The sequence below is a fragment of the Fundulus heteroclitus genome, chromosome 12 (assembly GCF_011125445.2).
Source record: "Fundulus heteroclitus isolate FHET01 chromosome 12, MU-UCD_Fhet_4.1, whole genome shotgun sequence".
Lineage (NCBI taxonomy): Eukaryota > Metazoa > Chordata > Actinopteri > Cyprinodontiformes > Fundulidae > Fundulus > Fundulus heteroclitus.
This window is the reverse complement of record NC_046372.1, coordinates 32,876,084-32,888,785: the sequence shown is the minus strand read 5'-3', so window position 1 is coordinate 32,888,785 and position 12,702 is coordinate 32,876,084. Positions and strand designations below refer to the sequence as shown.

At 43.4% G+C, this 12,702-nt stretch overlaps 1 protein-coding gene across 1 annotated transcript; it reads left to right on the top strand.

The window, feature by feature from the left end:
• Positions 1–314: 314 nt before the first annotated feature.
• Positions 315–12,370, top strand: LOC118564971 (adhesion G protein-coupled receptor A2-like). Its single transcript, XM_036144475.1, has 17 exons — positions 315–380; positions 1,191–1,262; positions 1,363–1,434; positions 2,442–2,605; positions 3,757–3,970; positions 4,075–4,239; positions 4,317–4,515; positions 4,597–4,746; positions 6,201–6,362; positions 6,606–6,806; positions 6,939–7,128; positions 8,196–8,404; positions 8,486–8,613; positions 8,710–8,833; positions 8,921–9,069; positions 10,154–10,243; positions 10,394–12,370. Exons 1-17 carry the CDS (start codon positions 340–342, stop codon positions 11,820–11,822), a joined length of 3,759 nt encoding a protein of 1,252 aa, XP_036000368.1. The 5' UTR covers positions 315–339; the 3' UTR covers positions 11,823–12,370.
• The last annotated feature ends 332 nt before the right edge of the window (positions 12,371–12,702 follow it).

Here is a 12,702-nt window from a genome sequence, read left to right as displayed (position 1 = left end):
AAAAATGCCCCCTCAAGCTCAGCATTTCACCCTAAGATGTGTGAACAGGCTGGTCTCTCCAGTCATGCAATACAAAACTGAACATGCTGCGCACAGAAAGAAAGCAGAACAGCAAATCCCAAAATGACACGTCAAGCTTTGTGATTTTTATTTATTTAATAATAACAATAATGCGTTTTATTTATAGGCGTCTTTCTCAACACTCAAGGTCACCTTTCAGAATCATTGATAAAACAGTCAATCCAATAAACATTTATTTATTTCATCTCTGCACACATATACTAACACATCTCCTTTTCTGTTTCCAGGGATCTGAAGCACAACCTAATCAGCACCATCATGCCCGGAGCCTTCCAAGGCCTGTCCGAGCTTCGGAAGCTGTGAGTAGATGTAGAAACGTGCCTCAAAGTCCAGTCACATACAAAGCAAACAATTCTAGGTTTTTGTCCAGAGGTCAGTAACTCAGTTAAAGCTCATGACAGATGCGGTGTGTTATATGCGGCGACTAAAATCTGTTTGAACGTGAAGGTTTTAAAAAAATGCTAATTAGGACACCAGTGAAAACTACAGGATGCCATCCCTAAGGCCTCTGTAGAAAATGTGACCAGCCAAACTTGTGCAGCAGCTTGCTGCTCCAGTCTTGTACGTCTGTACCCTGATGCTACGTTGTAGCGTGGGTCGAAAGTGTTTGTCTGCGCTACGCTGCGTGAGTCCTCGTCCCTCCCTCCTTCTTCTTGTATTTTCCCTGCAAGGTCTGGGGCTTCTCAAAACAAACAGGGGGAGATAAACACATGCTCTGGACAGCTCTCTGCTGGGTAGTGTCAGAGGTTGCAGCAGAGCAGATCCCTCCTGGCTTCAAGCTATACATCACACTCAGGGTGGACTGTAGAACAGGGGCCCTGCTTTACCCTGCTTATGATAAAGCTTTCCTCGGATCCTTTGGGGTCCTGATAAGGGAAAGTGCCTGGGACTGTTTAGATTTGAGCGGTCTATGATTCTGAAATTAAGTCTGCGTTCTGCAGTGGTCTCTGCAGACACCGAGGAGGTCCTGCGAAGTTCAGCTGGATGTCAAATGGATATGTAATATTGCATCTGTGGGCACAGAATGAGTCAAGACACAACAATCTGTTGCCAGGGAGACAGTAATTTGATAACAGCTAACACATTCCTTTGTTGTTTCACACTTTTAGCGACCTGTCCAACAACCGCATCGGCTGCCTGACTGCAGACATGTTCCTGGGACTGACCAACCTCAGTAAACTGTAAGACACAGACCCACCACTTACATAAAATATGTTCAACTCTGACCTGTTTCTGGGGTTTTGAAATAAATTATTTATGTATCATGTGTGTTTCTCACAGGAACCTCTCTGGCAACATCATCTCAACCCTGGATCAAGGGGTTTTTGAGGAGCTGCCTTCCCTCAAGCTAGTGTGAGCAATAAAATGATGACCTGACTCAAATCTATGACTAAATAAAAACAACACACTCTTTTTGAAAGCTAATGAAAGATCTTCAACTTTTACACATTTTGTCATGTTACAGCCACAAACTTTAAGATCTTTTGTTAGGATTTTATGTGAAAGACCACCAAAAGCAATGTCTAATTTCAAATTCAAAGAAAAAGTCTTCTCTTGACCCTTTATACAGGTTAAAATCATCCCCTGGTCCCTACTTTCACTGGCATGAAAGAAGGATTTCCTTAGCCTTTGCACATCTCTTTTTACAAAATAGCTAAAGCTTAGTCTGATTGAATAGAGAGTGTCTATGAATAGCAACGTTAAGGTCTTATGGCAGATTCTTAGTTGGATTTTGGTCTGGACTTTGACTGGGCCATTCTAACATAAAAATGCTTTGATCTAAGCAATTCTTTATGTTCAGGGTTTAAAGATCTGTTATTGTTTTATAACTGAAGCCTAGTTTAAACTCCTCTGCAGCATTCTCCCTTTCCGCGGTGTTCCTTTGTCTTCGTGATGCTGTTTGTTCACTATTCATCTCTCACAAATCTATGAGGCCTTCATAGAGCAGCGGTAAAATTAGTGAGATTAAATTATACAAAGGTTGAATCCGTTTACTAATTAGGTGATTCATGAGGGACTTGGTGGCACAGAACCTTTATTTTGTGGGTATTGGATTAAAAAGGGGTAAAGTTTTAAAAAGAAAAAAAAAGTTTTATCGTTTTCTCCTTCCCCTTCCTTGTTATGCATCACTTTGTGTTAATTTCTTAATAAAACATGCAGAAGTTTGTGGTTGTAATGTCATCAAAAGTGAAAAGGTTGTGAACACTGTTGCAAGGTACCATCCAAATTAATTTCTTTTTTATCTGTTAAAACACATAATGCCATGCATTTGTCTCATTTGATTTTCATGTGTTTCCATGAGTTTAACCAGAGGTAGAGCGAGCATAACCTCTTTTAATGAATGGCCATTCCCATTGCAGAAACTTCGAGTCAGACTACTTGGCCTGTGACTGTGGGCTGCGCTGGATGCCGAGTTTCTTTCGCAGGCGCTCAGTGCGTGTGGGAGACGAAACCCTGTGTGCCTTCCCCAGGACCCTGAGGGGAAAGCCCCTGCAAAGACTGAGAGAAAGTCAGCTAAGCTGTGGTGAGGAACTGGCAGCATTTAAGTGCAGGAATGAGGCGGGTTACCGCTTTAGTTCAGAGAGCAATACCATGCAAATGACAGTCACTGGATAATGAAGTTCTAGACCGTCTTAGCTATTTAGAACTTTTACCCCAGCAGTAGTTAATCTTGTAGTATCAGCAATGCATGCTGACAGCCATCCCTATGGGTTGAGTTAAAACTTCTGCTGTCTGCATCCAGTTGGCTGCTGAATAGCAAGCTGATAACAGTTCCTTGGAAAAAGTATTCACACGGCTTGGACTTTTGCAAATGTTTCTCACAAACCACAAACTTGAGGATAATTTCTGTCGGTTTATGTGATGGACCAACAAGATGTAGGTAAGTGAGATGTGAGAGAATATAATGTATTGCTTTCAAAAGAAATTTAAAAGTATGCCAGTCATTTCTTTTCATCCCTTTTACTGTGATGCTACTAAATGAAACCTATGGCAACCAATTGCAAAACTAACAACTGCACAATCACTGGGGAAGCACCATCCCTACTTTAAAACATGGTGGTTGCAGGATCATGCTCTGGGGATGCCATCATTCGTTAGTGATGGGGAAGCTAGTTACAGATGATGGGTAAGAATCCTTTCCGACAGGAGAACCCTAAACAAGCGTTAAAGGAAAGGTTTAGGAATTTGTTCAGACCAAGCATATTTTTGTGTTTGGTCTGAATGGCCCCGTCAAAGTCCAAAGCTATATATAACTGGTTGCTTTTGAGAGACGCTCTCCCACAGCCTGATGAGCTTGAGCTTTGTTACAAAGTGCAAAGATTGAATATTTCCATAAACTCTCGAAATAGGACTTTTGACTGAACAGTGTCGACTTAGACCAAAATATTTTTTATCTACTTTTGAAAAATAGATAATTTATCATTTCACCTAGAACTCACCTCCATCTCACAACTACATACTGCTTTGTATTATTCAATCACACAAAACCTCAAGAAGATACAAATATGTTTTTGGTTGTTCAGTCACAGTAAGCGGGAAAATTCCAGGGCTATAAATACTTTTTTTTTTCAAATGAGGAAACATTTAGCTGAATGTGGATTGTGAGACTTCAGTCCGCTTTCCTGTGTGAGCTGTAATGGTGAAATATTTGTGCTTTCACACCGTGTTGCTCAGATGGTCCACTGGAGCTGCACACCTTGTCGCTGCTGCCGTCCCAGCGTCAGGTCGTCTTCAGAGGCGACCGGCTGCCCTTCCACTGCACGGCTGCTTTGGTGGACAAGTTCACCAGCTTACACTGGCGTCACAATGGTCAGGTGGTGACGTCTGACCCCGAGAGAGGTGTCCAGCTGGAGGACAGTGTGGTGCATGATTGCACCTTCATCACCAGGTACGGTAACTGCTCCTCTTCGTGAAACTGTTTCTGATGTATTGTTCAAATTGAATTTTTTTAAAAAAACATCTGAATTTTTTTAACAATCTGTTTGCATTCAGTGAGCTTATACTATTCAACGTTCACGTGGAGGCAAGCGGACAGTGGGAGTGTGTGGTTACTACCGGGCGGGGAAACACCTCTCGCACTGTTGAAATTTTAGCGCTGGAGAACAGCGCCGCCTTCTGCCCAGAAGACAAAGTTATTAACAACCGTGGGGAGTTCAGGTCAGTTGCAGTCAGTCGCAGTAGATTTAAGTTTTAACTTTTCGCTAAACATATGTTGTTTTTTTATTATTCCGCAGATGGCCAAGAACTCTGGCTGGCATTACCTCCCATCAGTACTGTCTTCAGCATCCCTACCCCTCCTTTTCTGTGGAGGTGGTAGCGGAGCAGAAAAAGGCCTCCCGATACTGTGACCACTCCGGAAAGTGGCTCGACGGCGACTACTCCAGCTGTCAGTACACCAACGGCATCACGCGTGTCCTTCATACCTTCATCTTGGTTAGTGATGGTGTTGATGCCACCGTGTGCAGAGTCATGACCTGACAGCACAACTAACCCTGATTTACTTCTGCATCTCAGACACCCATCAATGCATCCAATGCGGTGACTGTAGCCCATCAAGTGCGGACGTACACGCTGGAGGTGGCTGGTTTCACTGACTCGATGGATGTGCTGTACATCGCAAAGATTATGGAGAAGCTTATGGAATATATCAGACAGCTGCAACAGGTGAGAAAGGTCTCAAAGTTTGAGGGTTTTTTTAACAATCATTTAATTTTGAGATGTACCAATCTGAGATTTTAGGGCCTGTTTCTGAATGAATTTCTTTTTTTAAAAATTAACAAATAACAACAAAATACTTTTTTTTTATTTCTAGATCAATTAAAACTTGTCTTAACAAAGATTATCTCAAAAAAGCCCAAAGTTACAGAGCTATCTCACTCTGTGGTACTAAAAAATAAGCAAAGTACCCCAGGTCACAGAATAAAGGCATTTAGAAATAGCAGAAATAAGCCCATCTCCCTTTCTTATAAGTATGAAATATAATTTTTCAAGACCCATTTTAAATAGTTTCTAACATTGTGCAATTTATTTAGGAAAAACATCTGGTTTAAAAGCTGTAACCTAACTGTAGGGGAGTATTTTTTATTATTTAAATAAGACAGAGAGGCCCAGTCTCAACATGTGTGATAGAGAGCAGTCCATGTTACACAGCCCTGCAATTAAACTAAAAGTGTATGATAGACATTAGCATGTGAAAGACATTGTGAATTACTTTCAATCGAATCATAAACCTGTGGGAACATGTTTGTAAACATGTTACAGAATATGAACTGGGCTGATGATTTATTTGATTTCCAGCAGGGGGCATCAAAAAGCCATCGTGGCTTTAGGAAAGAACCTGTTTTCAAGTCTATTACTTTTTGTTTTAATGTTCCTCAATCCTTTACCTGATGTAAGTGGGACAAACAGTTCCCTGGCCGGGTGTGCGGGGTCTGTGACAATGCATCTAACCCCTTTTCTGGACTTGTGCTGCATAAACCGTGTCCAGATCTTGCAGACGGTATCCCACAATCCCCTGTGCTGTCCTCACCAACCATGCACCCAAGTTCCCATACCACACTGTCACAAGGCACAAGATGCTTTCTATTGTAGCTCTAAAGAAGTTTATTAGCAGCTAGGGAAAAAAACACATTTACAGAGCTGACTTTTTAAAGTCTGTGCAGCATTTTTATATTAACAATTTGCACTCTTAGCTTTACTATGCGTGTATTCCTTGCAAAGTAAATAGACCCTTAGACCCTAGAATTGGTCTCTTTAAAATGATCAAACTGAACAGTTTTGCTGCAACATACCCCTACAAAAAAACTGTATTCTAAAGCTTCTCACAGCTTTTGCGATTTCCTTTGACCACAGTTTTAAACCTGTCAGTCAGATTACAAAAATAGCCACAGTAACTATTTTCTTACTGAAGAGTGTTGCCGTCAGGGCAACATCACCAACAATTTATGTGCAGTTGTGTAAATACTAAGTAGTAGAAAAGCATTACCTATATACAGCTTTTAAAACTGAACCGTGTTTAAAACTGCAGTGCTTTGAAGTTTGATTCTTATGTATGAAATATGTATTCAGTGACCATCTCATCCTTAAAGATGATGACAAGCAAGCTGTGTTTGTTGCAGTTGTCAGAGGTGATCGTTGATATAGGCAGCAACATGATGCAGGTGGATGACCAGATCCTTGCGCTTGCTCAGAGAGAGAAAAGCGCATGCAGCTCCATCGTCTACTCTCTGGAGACCTTAGCTTGGCCTCAGCTACACGGTCGATCTCAAGACTTCTCTATGGTACGAAGGACTATTGATCTGAGTTTTCATCTGTTATATACACTGGTATTTGATCATCATGTTTGCTCTCTTCCGGTTATAACAGTATTGTATGGCACTTATGAGAATATGTAGGTGGTTTTGATTATGGATTTTGCTTGTGTGATAAAACAAAGCTATGGCTTGTCTTAAATTGTCATGTTTCAACACACACAGCATTGTGGGAACATTTCTTCCCTATAATATTTGATTTGATTTTCACAGGTGTCTAAGAACATAGTGATTGAAGCCCACCTGATCCGACCAGCCCACTACACTGGTATAACCTGCACTGCATATTACCGCCGCGACGTGCCAGCGGGACGTCCAGGAGTGGAGGTATCAGAGCCTGCTCCTCGACAACTTCTTCATTTCCGCTGCAGCACAGGCTCCCATAACACATCCCTCAACAACTTTCCCCTGAAGGTGAGGCTTTTCTCGCACGCCCCTTTTCTTTCTGCTGCTCCATTAGCAATCAGATATATTTATTTTGCATTGAACCTTTATCATGAACTTCATTAAGAATGATCTGCATGCTTTTTTTGTTGTTTTCTTTAGAATTCTGTAGCCCTGGCGTCTGTGACTCTTCCAGCCACTTTGTTTCCCCCGGATGCTGCTGTGGACTGTAAGCTGCAGTTTGTGGCTTTCAGAACTGGAAGCTTTTTTCCTCTGCTGCCAAACTCAAGCAATGCTGCTGAACAATCCCGCAGACGAAGTGTCAACACTCCCGTCATCTTTGTAGGCCTCGGTAAAAAAGACAAAAAATATACTTAATTTGAAGGGGACATATCATGCAAAATCCAATTTGTTAGCCCTCAAATGCATTTTATTGTGTACTTGCCTTCTACTTGCCTTCTCCAGTAGGGAAGAAATCATTAATATAGTCTCTCCGGGGACTGCATAGCTATCTTTATATTCTGCTTGGAGCATATAAGTTTTCCCTATTGCTTATTAATTTTTTTTAACAATTACGTCACATAGGTGCGAAGTGCCGCCTTTTGCATTTAAAGAGACGGCACCAAATCGAATTGCTCTCAGTCACACCAGAAGAGGGACAAAGTGGGACAGTGGGACAAGAATAATGAGGAATTCAGGCCAACGCACTGCATTTCCACTTAATATAGATCACAACTGAATGATTTCAATGTGAAAAGGAAGAGCTTAAAAGCATGATATGCCCCCTTTGATTTCCGTTTGATGTGTGTATAACATTAATAAAGCATATTGTCATTCTATTTCAAATTGTATTTTCTGTAAACTTTATCAGTTTTGTTAAACCACAATAATCATGCAATTTTACTACCTCGAGAAGGTTTGGCAAAGAAAGGGGCCATCAGTAATCTTAGGTTGTCATATTTTATTTGCGAATGTTGCTATGGCTGAAGTGTGAATTAGGATTAAAAAAAAAATAATCTTAAATTTCTTTAGGACTGTTTTAAACAAGCTAGTAGTCATGAAGTTTATTTTTTCAAGTATCTACAAATCAAAATTCTGATAATGGGATGCTTTAGAACATCTATTTTAGGCTTTGCAACATTGCACTAGGCGAAAGTTATCAAATCCTGCTCATTGTCCCCTATAGACTCGATATTTAAACACTTCTATTGTAAAAAAAAAAAAAAAAAAAAAATTATATTGGTCAAGTGACCATTAAATTACAGGAACACAATTTGTTCTTCATTTTGGATCCTTTCCCTTTTCTTGCAAGCTTTGCTATTGTTTTACCTCTTCGCAGTAATACGATTCCCAATTTTTGTGCCTAAAACGGAGATAAATCTGTGTCATTTTATGCTGACCAACATCTCCCACTGACAGACGGCTGCACCATGTGGAACTACTCTGATCCCATCTGGGTGTCTCTGCGCCACTTGACCCCGGGCACCGATGCAGTGGCGGCCCAGTGGAGCCACACAGCACCAGGGAAGCAGGGAGGCTGGAGTCAGCAGGGCTGCCAGCTCGTTCGCAGCGACAGCAGCACTTCCACTATGCGCTGCTCTGTGCTCGGCAACTATGCCGTGCTGCAGGTAGGGGAATCTCAAAGTCAGGATCACTGGGACAAAACGTTGCTGAAAGCTTCATCTGGCTCGCTTTTGATTTCTCTGTAGGAAGTGCCAACCTTCCCCAACTCCAGCTCAGTCTCTGTGACGGTGCTCCACCCTGTGGTCTACGCGTGCACTGCAGTGCTGCTTCTCTGCCTCTTCACCATCATCATCACGCACATCCTACACCACAGGTGCTGGAGTGTGCTGGTCATACAGACTTCCTGCTAGAAACGGCTGTTTGCCATTGCTCTTTCTTATATTCTTTTTTGTTTTTATGTTTTCTACAGCTCAATACAGATATCAAGAAAAAGTTGGCACACCTTGCTGAATACCTGTTTCCACATCGCCATGACATCAGCTATCTATGCAGGAGGCATAAGCCTAACTAGTTATCCTCTAGTCTGTCAGGCAGTAAGTTTTACTTTAGGATGAAATGTTGAACCTTTTTTTTGTTATTTTACACTTCACACCTCATCACTCTGCTGCTCTACATGACAGGTGGGCATTGCCCTTCACTACTCTTCACTGTCCACGCTGCTGTGGATCGGGGTCAGCGCCAGGGTCATTTACAAAGAGGCAGTGTGGAGAACACCCCGACAGATGGAGGGAGAGCCTTCCCCTCCACCTACTCAGCGACCTATGCTCAGGTCAGCGAACAAGCCACCCATGATCCTTCACCCACTTCCTTTACCATGTCAGTATGGTTGCTATGCTTTAGACCGTTGCAGAGGCTCCCATGCTGGGCCACCCAAACTACGCTCGTATAAAGGCAGTCATTGTGCCCGATAACCATAGGCCTACTGATTTTAGAAAACCTAGAGGGGGAACTCACAGAGTACAGCTGTGGGGCTCGAAAAAGACATCTGACCGGATAATTTTAGAAATGTGTAGAGGAAGAATTTGTGACACCAACAGAACAGAAACTGTGAGACTTGTCATAAATTTGAGTTGAATGATTCAAGGACTGCTCTGTCTTCATCACAATTTCCCCTTTGTTCCCCAAACTTTCTTTTCCCTTTGCCTATGATCTTAAAACCGCAATTATACAATTTACCCCTGACCACCATGGACTGCAGTGGTCAGTCCCTTTGTTGTCTGCAGAACCAAAAGGTCTCAGGAGGTGATAAATCACTAACCTTTGGCATGGGCTTTGACCCTTTTGACAGTCTTTTCAGTAACAGCATGGTAGATTACGCTGCTCAGATTGTTACCAAACACAGGGGTCAAAAACATAAAAATTTAGCAATGTTATTGTTTTAGATCATCATAGACCAGTTAGTCCCTTTATATATTACACAGCATCCTGTGCAGTAGTAGTTTTAAACATGAATAATGTGCCTCCTGCCAGACCCAGGGTGCCTCTTTAAACAGTAGGCAAAGCAAAAAAGCTACATTGCCTCAAACAACTTTTGCATTTATTTTTTTTGTGTTCCAAGGCAGTGGAAGGGAGTGGCCACGCCTGTGTTCTGTACAGTCTAAGCACTGTAAGAAAACATGACTATTTTAGGTAATGGCGCTGAAGGAGATCTTTTGTTTGTCACATCTGACTCACTAAATAAAAATGACTAATTCACTGCTTTGAAAGGCTATGGGCTGCTTTTGAGAATCCAGTTCAAGATGTAAAGTGCTCTACCATTAATACAAACCTCCTACAGCTTCCTGCAGAACAGACAACCTTGATTTATTAGGGTCCAGGAGCTGTGCTCACAGTGTTTCCCTTTGTTGTTCTAGGTTCTATTTAATAGCCGACGGAGTTCCTCTGATCATTTGTGGAATCACCGCGGCTGTCAATGTCAACAACTATGGAGACAATAGCCCTTAGTAAGTGAATTGCTGTTTTATCCCCTAGCAATTTGACTTTTGACTTTGTTTTGTTTTGCTTGGTGCGGCAGTGAACCGTTCAATGTTAAATACACAAAGAAATCATTGTTTTGCGCTGACTATCTTTTTTGCGTTGTTCTTTTCCTCCAGCTGCTGGCTGATCTGGCGCTCAAGTCTCGGGTCTTTCTTTGTCCCTGCTGGTTTAGTGGTGTTGGTGACTTGGATTTATTTCCTGTGCACCGTGTTTCCCCTGAGGCACCGTGTGTCCAAAGAATGCACAGCAACCACCCTGTCCTCTCCAGGGACCGAGGGCCTTCCTGCATTGGCAGGAAGCACCAGCCTGCTCTCCACGGACTCAGCGGGGAGACCCATAACCCCAGCCGTGCCTCCAGAGGATCAGTACTCGCTGAAGACACAGTTCTCCGTGCTGGTAGCCACCCACTTCCTGTTTGTGGCCCTTTGGTGTTGTGGAGCCATGGCAGTGTGGCTAACAGGACGCACGAGCTTGCTGTTCAGCTGTCTCTACGGGATAGTTGCCACGGTTCTGGGGGTGTTTCTGGTGGTGCACTACTGCTTCCGAAGGCGCGACGTGCAGGCGTCGTGGCTGGGCCGCTGCCCGGGCTACCGTCGCTCCCACCCCATGTCCACCTACACAAACAACACCTGCACCACCGGAACCGGAGTGCAGACATGCGAGCAAGGGTCCCAGCTCTTCATCAACTCCCATCCACCCGCTGACTCTCACAACTCGTCCTCAGCCAGGTCCTCGTCCACGCCGAGCGGCGTCAGCAGCGTGGGACCTGGGCCGTGCAAGCTCACAAACTTGTTGCAGGTGGCGCAGGATAATCCAAGCAACACGGCGCGAGTCCCTACGGGCAACAACACCAGCACAAGCACAGACAACATCACAAAGCCAACAAACAACATTCTTCTCCCCTCCATTAACTCTTCGGCCCCAGTGCATCCCCAGAGAAGAAAAGTCAGTAGCAGAACTAAACAAGGGAGTAGTCAGCATTACCATCGAGGTGAGGGCAGAGGTCACTACCGCCTGAAAGCTCTGAGGTCTGCTGGAGGGGGCGGCAGTCTCGGAGCTTTGGGGCCGACGGGTTCGGAGCACTTCAATTCGTCGCACGGTGTTTACAAGCAGGCCACCAGCGAGAACGGCAGCATCCACCACAGTCTCTCAGAGAACCAGGCGAGCCTGCTGACGAACGGAAAGCGGGCGGGGGAGTCGGCAGCCACCAGCCCCTCCGAGGGGAGCGACGGGGGCAGCAGCGGAGGCCGCAAGACCTTCCCTCTGCCGCCCTCTGCTGCCAGCAGAGTGGCCATGCACGGCACTCAGAGACGATGCTCCAGCAGAGACAACTTGAAAGTGGCAGCGGCATCTGCGGAGCGAGAGACAAAGCGCTGCTCCTATCCTTTGAACTGTGCGCCCACCACCGTGCCGGGGGCCGCTGCTCCGAACGGCACCCTGAAAACCTCGGTGCTCGAGCTCGAGCAGGACATGAGTGGCACAGACCAATCACAGAGTTCTGTGGGAATGAAGACTGGTTTGTGGAAAAGTGAAACCACAGTATGAGTTTCGGTGGACGTCTACGCATGACCTTAATGAAATGGTTATGTTTTAATGTTCCCATAACAATTATATAATTTAAGATATTACACATAAAGGCATCCAGGACCCTAAACTGGTACTCTTGCCTCTGTCGCATTGTAAGTTTGATGTGAAATATTAATGCAGTTTCTGTTATTGTCATGTTCAAGCATACGCATTTATTTTAATCACTTTACGAAAAATGTGTTTTTTGTCATATGATGTTGTATTTGGATGCCTAATGAAAGCTTTATTGTTTTAGTTGTAAATTTCCTATGCAAATGAACTATAGCATAAAAAGGAGTGCAAGCCGTCTGTTTCCAAATCACATCTATATGCATTTAATCTGAGGGCAACTTTTGACACTTATGTTATTGCCTATGCTCCTGTATGCACTTGTATGTTTGCAGTTGTGTGTGTGTGTGTGTGTGTGTGTGTGTGTGTGTGTGTGTGTGTGTGTGTGTGTGTGTGTGTGTGTGTGTGTGAGTGTTGCTTTACAATCTCAGAGTGAATTAAAATTGTGGGAAAATTGACAATAGCAGGTTTAATTTGTTTTCTCATCTGTGCCTAAGAACGTTCCCTTATTTATACAGAACAGAGAAAATAGTGCCTTACAAAGGTATCCTTTCCCCTTAAACCTTTTTCAAATTTTGTCACATTACAACCACTGACCTGTGTGTTTTATTCAGGTTTTTTGTAGGCTAGATCAACATAGATTATTGCATAATTATGTTAAAAAGAAGCATATACATTGCTTTCCACTTGTTTACAAATAGAGACCTGAGAGGTCAGTGTCCCATATGTATCCAGTCCCCTTAATCTGATACTCTAAATAAAACCCAGAACAAAAAACTCCCTTTAGAAG